The 14,768-nt window shown below is 38.9% G+C and overlaps 1 protein-coding gene across 2 annotated transcripts; it reads left to right on the plus strand.

Moving 5' to 3' along the window:
* The first annotated feature begins 2,171 nt into the window (after positions 1–2,171).
* LOC308689603 (membrane-spanning 4-domains subfamily A member 4A-like) lies at positions 2,172–14,185 on the plus strand. Of its 2 annotated transcripts, none has more exons than XM_081363409.1 (9): positions 2,172–2,279; positions 2,397–2,441; positions 4,026–4,206; positions 4,391–4,501; positions 4,593–4,667; positions 11,368–11,496; positions 12,371–12,487; positions 12,782–12,844; positions 13,013–14,185. In XM_081363409.1, exons 3-9 carry the CDS (start codon positions 4,051–4,053, stop codon positions 13,103–13,105), a joined length of 744 nt encoding a protein of 247 aa, XP_081219535.1. In that variant the 5' UTR covers positions 2,172–2,279; positions 2,397–2,441; positions 4,026–4,050; the 3' UTR covers positions 13,106–14,185. The 2 variants fall into 2 exon arrangements, with proteins under 2 accessions (XP_081219535.1, XP_081219536.1); XM_081363410.1 differs by having other exon boundaries at positions 2,225–2,279; positions 2,400–2,441.
* The last annotated feature ends 583 nt before the right edge of the window (positions 14,186–14,768 follow it).

Genomic DNA, 14,768 nt, shown 5'->3' on the forward strand with positions numbered 1-14,768 from the left:
CAAACCACCCCCACTCATTAGAGCTCACTGAAGCACTTTAGTGAACAAGCCTTCCTAATTGACTTAGCCCGGGTACCTTACATTGTCCTTATACCGACAGTTGAGGATGCATGGTCATTTTGTAAAAAATGCTTTCCTCTCTGTTTTGAACAAACATGCTCCTCTCAAAAAGTTCCGAACCAAAAATAGATATAGTCCTTGGTACACTCAAGATCTGACCGCCCTAGCCCAGCACAAAAACACCCTGTGGCGTACTGCTTTAGCCTCAAGAGATCCATACGACATGCAACTCTTCAGAGAAGTAAGGAACCGGTACACACAGGCAGTCAGGAACGCCAAGAGTAGTTTCTTTAAACAGAAATTTGCGGCCTGTAGTACCAACTCAAAAAAGTTTTGAGTACCAACTCAACTCAAAAAACTTTCGACTCGGTCGACCATCGCATCCTCATTGGCAGACTTCGTAGCCTTGGTTTATCGAAAAACTGCCTCGGTTCAACATGTTAAATCTGAGGGTCTGATGTCTGGACCTATTGATTTCTCGATACTATTCTCTGTGTATATCAATGATGTTGCTCTTGCCGCTGGTATCACTCAGATCCACCTCTACGTAGATAACACCATTTTATACACATCTGGTCCTACATTGGACACTGTGCTAACCAATCTCTAAAAAAAGCTTCAGTGCCATTCAGAATGCATTCTGGGGACTTAAGATGCTCCTAAATTCCAGCAAAACTAAATGCATGCTGTTCAATCGCACACTGCCCGTACCCGCAAAATACAACTTGACTAGTATTATGACTCTGGATGGATCTAGACTAGATTATGTGAACACCTACAAATACCTAGGTATCTGGTTAGATAATTCACTTTCCTTTCAGTTCCACATTAATGAGCTTCAAACCAGAATTAAATCTAGAATTGGCTTCTTATTCAGAAACAAAGCCTCTTTCACTTATGCTGCCAAACATACGCTGGTCTTACCAATATTAGATTTTGGTGATGTCATTTATAGAACTGCCTCTACCTCTCTTCTGAAAAGGTTAAATGTGGTGTAAAAAACAACAACTTGCATCACAATAGGTGTAATTGATGATTGTCAAAACATTTGGTAACTGAACAAAATTGCAAAATAGTTTAGTGACAACATGTTACAATGTTTATATGGTACAATGACTGGTAGGCTACTGTTTGTATTATTGCTTAACACAATTTTCACAATTCACATTTCAATTCTTGGGATTTGATTTCAATCTAGATTCAGTATTGACTCTTTGGATAAATATTAGGTAGGCTACAGTAGACAGACTACATGTTAATTTTTCTCAAGAAAAAATATATCTCACATAATGCTGTAAACATACAGATAGCTCTATCAGCTGGTTTTATTAAAGGTTAAAATTTTTTTTTTAAATCAAATATAATGCAGTTTTCATTATAATAACAATTAAATGGCTTTCCTGGGGTAAATGTAACGTTCTGAGACATAATTGTTCTCCTGCAGTTTTATTGACCTCTTTCCGTTGTTGAAAAACACTCATTGGTCGATATTATGTATGAGGCATTTATTCTAAAACATAGCAAGGATATTATTGGATGATTTTTAGCAATGTAATGTAAATGGCACAAATGCCATTTATATTCCGTATCTAATATTTTCCAATGTCTTGTACCTTTGATGGTGTTAAACATGGTATAATGTGGATGGAAATGATATGCAGATGATTTTTCGCATAGTGAAACTAGGCACTGTAAGCTCCATGTATGGTTATTTCGGGGAGGGGACGGGGATTGAGATGCATGTACAAACAATCTTCCGCTGACTGGGATTTTTGAGCAGGTTCTGGCATACGCATGGTTTTATACTGTAAATCTAAAAACTTTTTGTGCGTACGCAGACTTTTAGTATGAAATCTATGGAAAGTTTTATAAATGAGGACTCAGCTCAGTGAATATCATCTCATCTCCTGCTTGTGTGTGATAGTATGGTTTTAGATTGTCAGATGTTTAACTCTCAGGGATACCTTATGATGAGTTTGAGTCTGTGATGCACTAGTGTTAGGTCTTTTGTTTAGTGTCTTGTATTTTGTATCTTTTATGATTTTCCTGTCCTTTTGTAGTCTTTTACTTGGTCTTTGTAGTTCTTCTACTGTTTCCCCACCCTCATTTTCCCCAAGTGCTCCTTGTTTTCCCTGGTCTAGTCGTGTTTTTTTAGCCCTGTGTTTTATTTTGTCTGGAAGATCCAGCTTCCTCACTTCGTTTTTAACAGCATACTAAAGGTAATGAATCTTGCTTATATGCCCATAATTAACACAAATGATACAGTATGATGCAAAATTTGTTGTTGTTTTTTACAATGCAAAAACAAGCAAGTCAATTCGTTCTCTAATTTTTAGAAGACTTGAACTACTGATTATTGGGCCAAATCTGTTCCAAATAAGGTAAGATAAATGTTTTTTACTGTGCTGATCATTGTTATCCCACATGTTTTGTACAATATTAACAAGTCTGTTTCCAAACCAGCATGCAGATTATATAAAATACAACAAAGACAAATTAAGTAAGATTTAATTTAATCTTCCTGTTATTGTGAAAAGAGATTATATTACAGTAGTGCGTCAGACTTGATTTCCTGGAAACAGTGTGTAGCTTTGCCACCCCTCCTAACCATCTGAGCTCCCCCCACTTTAACTTTCATTCTGGGAAACCACAGAATGCGTTATCTCAGAGGAGTGAACTATAAGAACACACAGCAAAGTGCGAAAAACCAACTGAAGAGTGCATTTTTTTCCCCCTGGTAAAACAAATTAGATCTCATCTGACTACTTTTATACAATTTATTATCTTTGCATTATGTCTCCCTTTTTGTTGTTTTTTAAGACAATTTTTTTTTATTAATGAGTAGTTTATTACTTTATTTAGTAATGTTTTGATTTATAACGGCAGTAGGGCACTTTTGTTAAAGGGTTACTTCACCCAAAAATGAAACTTCTGCCAGTAATTACTCACCCTCATGTTGTTCCAACCCCGTAAGACTTTTGTTTTACAAAATAAGTTTTACTCTAAAATAGCGAGAAAATCAAAGCCGCAAATCTGAACAAGTTGTGATCCAAATTTTAGGTTGAGATCTCAAAAAATAGCTTTCAGTAAGTTTGTTTGGCGCAGTACCACACTTTTTTACTAGATGACAGACAAGCTCCATTACTGACCATATAAAGGCACCTCCATTTCCATATATGGTTTGAGTGATCTGAACTATATATTTCCATAATTTTCATAAAATGTATGAAGTAGTCATCCTATCCAGAAGTAATATGGGCGGTTTGGCAGTATTTGGTTTGTATTCAACCTATAAGTAAAGCAATAAAAAACATGTATGTGCATTATAGCTCAACACTGCATACCAAATTGAGAATCTATCATTTTTTTCTGTATATTTAAAACATATTCAGATCTTTTTTTCTCATAAAATTGAATTGGTGGTATCTTTTGAACTCTTGCCATGAAAACAAACTGAGGTTTCTACTAATCTTCCATGATTTTTCATGTTCATCGCTATTTCAAAATAAAGGCCTGAACACGCCTAATGAGAATGAAAAATTCTTGTTGCAAATTTATAAATTACTGCTCATCTGTAATTTATTTTTTTTAAAATTCAACAAATATGAAAACTAAAGATTGTAAACTTTCAAATAGTTTGTCAATGTTACTTTAGGTTTTTACAAAGATATTATTGTTTTAAATATATACTGGCAAATGTCCCACCTGTGAGATGGTGACAGCTGTAGATCAGTTTAAACATGAGATGTTTGTAATATAATTTCTGTGAAGAGTTATTCTAGTTACCAATAATTCTGTGACATGACTGCGTTCATATGTTTTTCCAGAATTTGAAGACCACAGATTGTTTATAATAATAACTATGAACATATAATATTTTAATAAATACACTGGTAAGATTATTTATGAAAATTATTTTATATTCTTATTCATCACATGTTTTTACATGTCTTGATTTTGTACAGATCAATTTCAGATTCAGAAAGAAGAATGTCTAGTACAGTCATTCCCACAAACTCGTCGACGCTGATCATCCAGTTTCAGGCCCCAGAACAAACGGCTCCAGTGACTGTTTATGTGCCACAGACAGCTTCAGCTCCTCAAGGACTTCAGGCTTTCCTGAAAGGACAACCAAAAGCACTCGGGGTGAGAAATATTTCAATAATTCATTTTTATACGTGTGAAGGAGGAAAGGTATGGAAAAAAAAATCCAAAAAAGCAGTACTACAAACATTAACAAACTGTTGTGCAGATCTGGCAATCCTGCTCAGCTAATAACTGTGAGTCACTATTCCCCTGCAATAAGAAACTGTTTTCTGGTCTTCCTCAGATTGTCCAGATAATGATCGGTCTGCTGATTCTCCTGTTGGGAATCGTGTCTACAGTCAATCCAGATTCCATCTTTGTCTTCAGTGGTATTCCTTATTGGGGATCTCTCATCGTAAGCAAACAATATACAATTTAAGTGCATTTCTGTCTTTCTAACGCAAGCTAAATATTCTAACAGAAGAATCCTTTCTCTCTCCTCTCAGTACATTATCACAGGATCACTCTGCATTGCTGCAGAAAAAAAACTCCATGGCAAAGCCTCCTCCAGTTTGTGTTTGGTATGCGCACATTACTTGTTATTTTCAGGGGTCCAAGCACAAACTTTATTTAATGTAAGACTAAACAAACTGCCCAAAACTGGATGAAAGTAAAAGAATAATTTCTTTAAAAAAAAAGAAAGAAAGAAAAGAAAATATTACTGAACCCAAAACCTTTGAACGGTAGTTCAAAAGTTTTTGATTTCTGAAGGATCATGTGATTTCTGAATGATTTCTGAAGGATCATGTGACACTGAAGACTGAGTAATGGTGCTGAAAATTCAGCTTTGCATCACAGAAATGATTATATTTTCAAGTACAGGGTGGGCCATTTATATGGATACACCGTAATAACATGGGAATGGTTGGTGATATTAAAGTCCTGTTTGTGGCACATTAGTATATGTGAGGGGGCAAACCCATCTTGAGGAGTTTGCCCCCTCACATATACTAATGTGCCACAAACAGGACTTTAATATCACCAACCATTCCCATGTTATTACGGTGTATCCATATAAATGGCCCACCCTGTATATTCAAATAGAAAACTATCATTTTAAATTGTAATAATATTTCACAGTATTACTGTATTTTTGAGCAAATACATGCAGGCCTGATGAGCATAAGATATATCTTTCTAAAACATTAAAAGTAGTAATGTTTCCAAACTTTTGCCTGATAATAAATATATATATATATATAAGGAATAATTGACGACAGGCCGTTGAATTATTAGAAAAATAATGCACACCCGAGGTGGTAATGCGGTCACGACGCGAAGCGGAGTGGCGTTACACCTCGGTGTGCATTATTTTTCTAATAATTCAACGGCCTGAAGTCAATTATTCCGCTTATACTACAGTTACCACACCTCGAAACATTGTTCAGGTTATGTATTTCAAGATGTTCGTAAAGTTTTTGTCATTAAAACGCTCTTGTATGTAGGACTAATTTCTTACGCATCTAATCCAGTGCCTCCGTTGCTAATTCCAAAACGTCATTTTAGAGTTAGTAACGGAGGTTTGAGCCACTGATAGCAGACTAATGCTGGGGACACACGACTAGCTGACACATTCTCTGACTGTTTTCATCGCAGCAGATTTTAAACACCGACTTTGAACACAGACTGAACGCGCTGAACACGCGTTTGGACATGATCAGTCATAAGTATCCAATTACATTCATAACCGGCCTTAAAGTGTGTCCCCAGTTATTAATGCAGTTATTAGAGAGAGATGTTGCAATAATGAGACAGAAAAGCATGTGCGTCAATATTATTATTTATTTATTAATTTAATTCGTTTTAATTAATTCGTTCATTCTTTTTTTTTTCATTGACAGATGACAGTAGACTATAGCCAAATAAATTAAACACAAAGCCCTTTTAACAAGTAAGGCCTATCAATAATTATTTATTTGTTATTATCTGCAATAAAAATCCGTACTGCAGGACTATCCATTTATTTAGCCTATATTCAGTTTAATTTTCTATTGATTATAATATAGATAGGACTATATACTTTATTTATTAAAATTAAACTGCATGTTTCCATTGATTGTAAAGCTAGACATTGAAAATTGCAGATCAAGCGCATGGGGCTAAATGTTTTTTCTTGTTATGAATTGTATCCTATTTTCCGTTATTACAGTTAACTACGCGAAGTGATATGGAACTGTAATGCGGTCAAGACCTGCCTGGAACTACTTTAGCCGCGCGTTTCCCTGAAAATAATGCACACCTTAGAACGTTCGTCAACCAATCAGATTCAAGCATTCAACGGCCCTGTAGTATAAATATATATATATATATATATATATATATATATATATATATATATATATATATATATATATATGCGGATAATATGAAAACTCCAACAAACACTCACAACACTTCACTTTTTCCACATTTTATTTAACAGCCTTATTCCAAAATGGATTAAATTCATTATTTTCCTAAAAATTCTACTAGTAATACCCCATAATGACAACGTGAATGAAGTTTGTTTGAAATCGTTGCAATTTTATGAAAAATAAAAACAAACAAAAAATCCCATGTACATAAGTATTCACAGCCTTTGCCATGACACTCAAAATTGAGCACAGGTGCAATCCTGTTTTCACTGATCACCCTTGAGGTGTTTCTACAACTTGCTTGGAGTCCAACTGTGGTAAATTCAATTGATTGGACATGATTTGGAAAGGCACACACCTGCCTATATAAGGTCCCACAGTTAACAGTGCATGTCAGAGCACAAACCAAGCCATGAAGTGTCTGTACACCTCTGAGACAGGATTGTGTCGAGGCTCAGATCCATTTTGGATTAAGCCTATAACAACAAAATGTGGAAAGTGAAGCGCTATGGATACTTACCGGATGCTCTGTAAATGGTTAATTTGATTGACTATGCATAAAATTCATTATATTTTCAGAATGATCATCCATCCATCCATCCATCTTCTTCCGCTTATCCGGGGCCGGGTCGCGGGGGCAGCAGTCTAAGCAGAGATGCCCAGACTTCCCTCTCCCTAGACACTTCCTCCAGCTCTTCCGGGGGGACACAGAGGCGTTCCCTGGCCAGCCGGGAGACATAGTCCCTCCAGCATGTCCTAGGTCTTCCCCGGGGTCTCCTCCCGGTGGGACATGCCCGGAACACCTTCCCGGGAAGGCGTCCAGGAGGCATCCAGAAAAGATGCCCGAGCCACCTCAGCTGGCCCCTCTCGATATGGAGGAGCAGCGGCTCTACTCTGAGCTCCTCCCGAGTGACCGAGCTTCTCACCCTATCTCTAAGGGATCGCCCAGCCACCCGGCGGAGAAAGCTCATTTCGGCCGCCTGTATCCGGGATCTTGTCGTTTCGGTCATGACCCACAGCTCATGACCATAGGTGAGAGTAGGAACGTTGATTGACCGGTAAATCGAGAGCTTCGCCTTGCGGCTCAGCTCCTTCTTCACCACGAGAGACCGGTACATCGACCACATTACTGCAGAAGCTGCACCGATCCATCTGTCAATCTCCCGTTCCATCCTTCCCTCACTCGTGAACAAGACCCCAAGATACTTAAACTCCTCCACTTGAGGCAGGAGCTCTCCACCAACCTGAAGCGGGCAAACCACCCTTTTCCGACTGAGAACCATGGCCTTGGATTTGGAGGTGCTGATTCTCATCCCAGCCGCTTCACACTCGGCTGCAAACCGTCCCAGTGCATGCTGAAGGTCCGGGAACAAGTCTGACTTACATCCGGCAATGCGAACCAAACTCCTGCTCCGGTCGTACAGGGACCGGATAGCCCATAGCAAAGGGCCCCGAACCCCATACAACCAGAGCACTCTCCACGAGATGCCGCGAGGGACACATACCTTCTCCAAATCCACAAAGCACGTGGATTGGTTGGGCAAACTCCCATGAACCCTCCAGTACCCTGGAGAGGGTATAGAGCTGGTCCAGTGTTCCACGACCGGGACGAAAACTGCACTGTTCCTCCTGAATCCGAGGTTCTACTATCGGCCGTATTCTTCTCTCCAGTACCCTGGCATAGACTTTCCCGGGGAGGCTGAGAAGTGTGATCCCCCTATAGTTGGAGCACACCCTCCGGTCCCCCTTCTTAAAAAGAGGGACTACCACCTCGGTCTGCCAGTCCAAAGGTACTGTCCCGCGATGCTGCAGAGGCGTGTCAGCCAAGACAGCCCCACAACATGCAGAGACTTGAGGTACTCGGGACGGATCTCATCCACCCCTGGTTCCTTGCCACCGAGGAGTTTCTTGACTACCGGACGAGTGATGGACGAGTCCACCTCCGAGACCTCAGCCTCTGCTTCCTCAATGGAAGACGTGACGGTAGGATTGAGGAGATCCTCAAAGTATTCTTTCCACCGTCCAATGACATCCCCAGTCAAGGTCAACAGCTGCCCACCTCCACTGTAAACAGCGTTGGTAGGGCACTGCTTCCCCCTCCTGAGGCGCCGGACAGTTTGCCAGAATCTCTTCGAGGCTGACCGGTAGTCCTTCTCCTTGGCCTCACCGAACTCCTCCCAAGCCCAATTTTTTGCCTCCACAACCACCCGGCCTGCAGTCTGCTTGGCCTGTCAGTACCGTCAGCTGCCTCAGGAGTCCCACAAGCCAACCAGGCCCGATAGGACTCCTTCTTCAGCTTTACGACATCCCTTACTTCCGGTGTCCACCACCGGGTTCGGGGATTGCCGCCTCGACTCGGACTCAATATCTCCAGACTCCCTCGGGATCCGGTCGAAGCTCTGCCGGAGGTGGAAGTTGAAGGTTTCTCTGACAGAGGATTCGGCCAAACGTTCCCAACAGACCCTCACAATACGTTTCGGTCTGCCGAGTCTGTCCAGCTTCCTCCCCCGCCATCGGATCCAACTCACCACCAGGTGGTGATCAGTTGACAGCTCCACCCCTCTCTTCACCCGAGTGTCCAAGACATACGGCCGGAGGTCAGATGAAACGACCACAAAGTCGATCATTGACCTCCGGCCTAGGGTGTCCTGGTGCCATGTGCACTGATGGACACCCTTATGCTTGAACATGGTGTTCGTTATGGGCAAGTTGTAACTAGCACAGAAGTCCAATAACAGAACACCACACAGGTTCAGATCACGACAGTGAGAGACCTATCCCCGACCTGAAGGCGCAGGGAAGCGACTCTCTCGCCACACCAGCCCGCCGCCTCTCACCATGGGCAACTCCAGAGTGGTGAAGAGTCCATCCTCTCTCAAGGAGTGTGGTTCCAGAGCCCAAGTCGTGCGTGGAGGTGATCCCAACTATCTCTAGTCGGAATCTCTGAACCTCACGCACAATCTCAGGCTCCTTCCCCGCCAGAGAGGTGACGTTCCATGTCCCTAGAGCTAGATTCCGTGTCCAGGGATCGGGTTGTCGAGGCCCCCGCCTTCGACTGCTGCTTGATCCACTAAGCACCGGCCCCTTATTTATATCTCGAATTTATTGGCATCATAAAGGGTTTTAGAACCGCTCTTAGTTTGACCCGTCACCTAGGACCTGTTTGCCTTGGGAGACCCTACCAGGGGCATATAGCCCCAGACCGGGGGTCGGCAACCCGCGGCTCTAGAGCCACATTCGGCTCTTAAGCTCCGCCCTAGTGGCTCCCTTGAGCTTTTCAAAAATATGAAAATGGAAAAAATATTTTTTGTTTAAATATAATTTCTGTAGGAGGAAAAACATGACATTCTTAAAACCCTTTCGCACGTACGATCACATCGGTGTGATTAGAACGGTCAGTGCATGACGTGATCAACTGCTAAATTCAAATGTGCTCTCGCGCGTTGGCTGGCGCTGAGCCAGAGAAAGGCGCACTCAGAGCTGTCATATATCACAACTTTTCAGTGTTTTCAACCACATAATGTTTATTTTAGGTTTCAGACATATAAGTACTAAAAAAACAATACATTTAGAGTTTGTAAAATACACACTGATGTTAAAGGAAGAGGCAATAATAATCCTTTCCATTAAAATTAGACACGTTTTTTTCATATCAGATACACATTGTGTAAGTAACTTTAAAGTTTACTCTATTCTTCTCCCAGTTCACCAGCCACTTACTTTTATGTATTTCGGGAGAAGTGGATAAATTCACGTGTTGTAAATCCAACAGATCCAATTCTCTGAACTGCATCTGCGGCAAATAACTCGGTCGTTATAAAGGTGTTTAAACAACAAAACACTTCCACTTGCATATATTTGACAATCGGAATATCAGATATTTCATGCCATATCTAACAAATTTGTGAATATTTTGAATAAAAAAGGAAAAATGACATAAAAGCAGATCATCATTCATTCAGCTCTGTTGTTGCTGCGGTGTGTCACGTGACACGCAATGACGCGTCACCATGGAAACCATAAAGTGACACATTCTAAATAATGGTGGCCTTGAAAAACTCACGCTGGGGGGTCAGCCAGAATATTTTAAACTTACGTGTGAAGTTTTTCAACGTTGTAAAAATGTGTATAATAAATATTTAATTTCAACATTTCTGTCAACGAACATTTAATCATGAATGCTCATTGTAGCCTACTTATCATTTTGATACTAGGGGGCTAATATAGCTAATATAGACACTTACAGCATGTGTTGCCTTCATTATAAGGCTTATATAAGGCTTTTATTTTTTTGCGGCTCCAGACAGATTTTTTTTTTTGGTCCAATATGGCTCTTTCAACATTTTGGGTTGCCGACCTCTGCCCCAGACAACATAGCTCCTACCTAGGGTCATTCGGGTACTCAAACCCCTCCACCACGGTAAGGTGGCAGTTTAGAATGATCAATGAAGTCTAATCAAAATCTAATCAGTTTGCAAAGAAATCAGTGATCTCCAAATTACCTTTAGTTTTACATGATACAGAAAACATGTCAAGTTGCCAGACATAAATTAATGTATTGCTATTCTATTAAAATTAAGAGACAATATTATTTGTCTATTGTAAAATAGTACATAGAAGAATAGTTTCACACACAGACACCCATATTATATTTGAAATTATAAGACTTTTATTATATTTGAAGAGAGATATTGCCATTGTATAATTGTATTGTCTTCATGAGTCATTTGTTCTTGGACCCAATAATTGCAACTTTATTATTTATTTTTATAGTGCTCCATATATTGTTTCATGATCCGCTTTAACACTCTGGGTAAAGTGCTTTCTAACTTATTAACTTGTTTTTTTCTGTGTTTTCTGCCTATAGGTGAAAGGTTCACTTGGAATGAACATCTCAAGTGCTATAACTGCAGGCATTTCCATTATTATCCTTTCATTAGATTTGTCTATAGGATATATCCCTTACTGCTATGGATATGAATGTTATAATTACCAGGTATGTTAACAACTTTTCTAGTCACATTTTTTTTGCATTTAATAGAATAATTTAATAGACCTCTTAATGTTACTGATCATTTACATAAATCACAGCTTGACATTAACACCCGCCAAATGCGTGTGTATTTCAGCAGTGGCGTGTTACAGTCACTCCTACTAGCCGCTTCGGCAGACTGAATTTCATATACAATTTTCAATTGAAGTCTTTTTAAAAGGGCATCTGAAATAATAAACTAAGTGCAATGTATTGGTCAAAAATAGCGTTACACACAAACCCGCCTCTCCTCACTCATTTCATTTGCTCCAGAAATTTTTTTAACAAATGAATTTTTTAACACATTTGTAACAAATGAATTAGGTTGAATAGCTGTCAGCTGATAAATTTAATTACATAATACCAATTTAGATCAAGCAATTACTAAGCAATGCTTAAGTCTGTGGTGTAAAAAGGTCGCATTAGCAAATTAAGAAAAAACACTAAAGCAAAACATGGTCAGGTCAAAGTGTCTGAATAATTTGGTAGTCACTGTATGAAGAATTTTTGGATGAAGAATGTCACAGTTTACTTTATTTTGCTATCCTCACTTACATACATTAACTATAGTGTAGTTGCACCCACTAGTAAAAAAAATAAAAAAATAACCAACAATTATTTCTGGTGTCTGAATAAATATTTGGTTTGACTGTAGCTGCCTGCTGCCAAATTATGAGATAGTATTACAAATATCTATATGGCAGTTTTTCCTAATGGTATTGGTAAAAATTTGTAGCCTGTGAAAATTCTGAGTGACTTGTAACTTACAACTTACGTATGAGTGAGTAACTATCATTTATTTTATTAATATTTGTGCTAATGATGAGTGTTTTCTCAGACCTTATACCGGGGGATCCGTGGTGTGTCCTTGGTATTCACTCTCCTTGAGTTTATCATCTCCATCGTTCTGTCAGCATTTGCCTGTAAAGCCAACGCCTGTTGCTGTTCTCCACAGGTGAGTGATGTGTTCAGGGCTAGAAGCTGAGTGGCCGCTATGGTTGCTAAGCAGTTGCTAGGGTTTCCTGGGTGGTTGCTAGGACATTTTTCAGATTGACAGAAAGATGGGTAGTTTTTCAATTTCTATTGTTTTAAAATAATCTGTAATTTCGATACCAAAATATTTCAGCAGGATTTTTTGTCTTTTCCTTTTTCCATTTGAAATAACCTGTAATACTAGAACCGTCATCCCATGTTATTAAAATTACATTGCAGTAAGAAGGTATAAAACGCAACATGTATTTTTCCGAAGGTGCTGAATGTTCACCAAGCTGTTATTCCACAGTCCTATGCCTTTAGACCCAATCCATCAGAGGTAAGAGAAGCTAGTAGCACCAGTCTAATGGGACTTTGATATATATATATATATATATATATATATATATATATATATATTATGTGTGTGTGTGTGTGTGTTCAAGAATTTATTAGAATTATCAATAAATTAGCATTAAAGCTGATTGCATACCTGTTTTTCTTGCAGGTACCTCTGGTGAGCAACTCTTCCGTGAATCATGATCCTGCAGATGTTCCCCCACAATACAGTGAATGTGCTGATACTAAATATGAATCTTAAAAAGTGGACAGAGCTGTGGCCCTGACCTATTATTTTTGATAAATAAAATTGTTGTTAAAAAATTATTATTTTTTTAAAAGTATCTTTCTCTCCGGTTTGTCCTTCTGTCCACACTGAGACGCATTTTTATTAATGAAAACAAAGCATTTTGAAAGCGTTCTCCGAAGTGGATAAATTTGAAAACGCCGTTTTCGCGTTGTGGTGTGGACTGTCAAAACTGAGGTTTTTAAAAACGTTTAAAAAAGTTTAGTCATGTGGTGCAAATTGTACCAATAGATATTCATGTTTATACCATTATTGTGCCTGTTATACAATTCACTTTCACACTGTTGCTAAAATGTTACTTTGCACACTCTTCATATCACAGTCCAGCAAAGATGACAGAAAATTCACTCGCATTTGCTGTCCTTCAGTAAAACATGAGAGCAGTCTCGCTTTAGACATATAATAGTGATTATAGTGCGACCTGACGCATCAGTGAATGCTGAGATACTTTGCTAAATAAAATAATCCTGTCAGAAGAATTGCGCAATAACTTTTTTATTTACTTTTCCATCTGTATCATCTCAGTGAGCTTTTTTTACGCATGCGCTGTAAGGTGTATTCAGCGTTTTCAGGAGTTTTTCAAAAGAAACCGCTAGTGTGGATGGAGAGCATTTTTAAACCTATCCGGATTAATTTAGATGTACCCTTACTGTCCTTTATCTCTGCTTTACATTCGTGTCCTTTTTTTAGTGAAAGGAATCACTGGATCAAACAGTAAAAACAGATTTGTGAGTACAGACACTTGTGAGTAAAAAACTACTATTCAAGATACTGCTTCGCAATTGTCTTTACATCAACAATGCTGCCTAATCATCTCTTTTTCTCTTTAAAGTGTTATAGAATATGTAATTATTCTATTATAATTATGCCTTTTTGTGTATGAAGCACTTATGTATTGTAGTCAACCATAATTGTAACCTTATATAAAGAAAGTGTTTTTATAAAGCAAGACACCAGAAGTTGTTGTTAAACGATCACTTGTAATAATCATTGTAACCATATATGAATAAAGGGAGTTGTGAAGAAAAACACTGTAAATTGTTGTTGTAAAGCGATTTATTAAGAAAATGGTTTATTGAGAAAGTGGTTTATAAGGAAAAACATACCACACTTAATTTTAATTTTAATTAACTCATTTTTTTGTAAATTTGGAGTGCTGTCAGTACAGAGAACAACGACAAAAATCGGTGTTGCCTACACCGTGTTATCCTCTTTTTAAAATTTGCACCCTGTTGACTTCAATGGGGCAAGTTTTAAACCTGCTTTTAGCCTCTTAACATCCTTGATGTGTCATTACAAGTGCACAGCCATGTGAGTGATTCCTTCAGAGTGAACACGGTGAATCTGACTGCAGTAGATGTGAAAGATATTAATAAAAGTGATGTTAATTCAGCCAGCGCACATACCTGTATTTACATCCTGTTTTCGGTCGAAGTCCACAGTAGTCGATTGTCGAGTTCACGCGCGTGAATATTGGATCGTATGAGTTCGACAATCGACTACTGTGGACTTCGACCGAAAAGTAGGTGTAGGCAACACCGATTTCTGTCGTTGTTCTCTGTACTGACAGCACTCCAAATTTACAAAAAAATTAGCTCAATGTTAAAATTGACGGGAG

Source organism: Scardinius erythrophthalmus (assembly GCF_964197995.2).
Source record: "Scardinius erythrophthalmus genome assembly, chromosome: 4".
Classification (NCBI taxonomy): Eukaryota; Metazoa; Chordata; class Actinopteri; order Cypriniformes; family Leuciscidae; genus Scardinius; species Scardinius erythrophthalmus.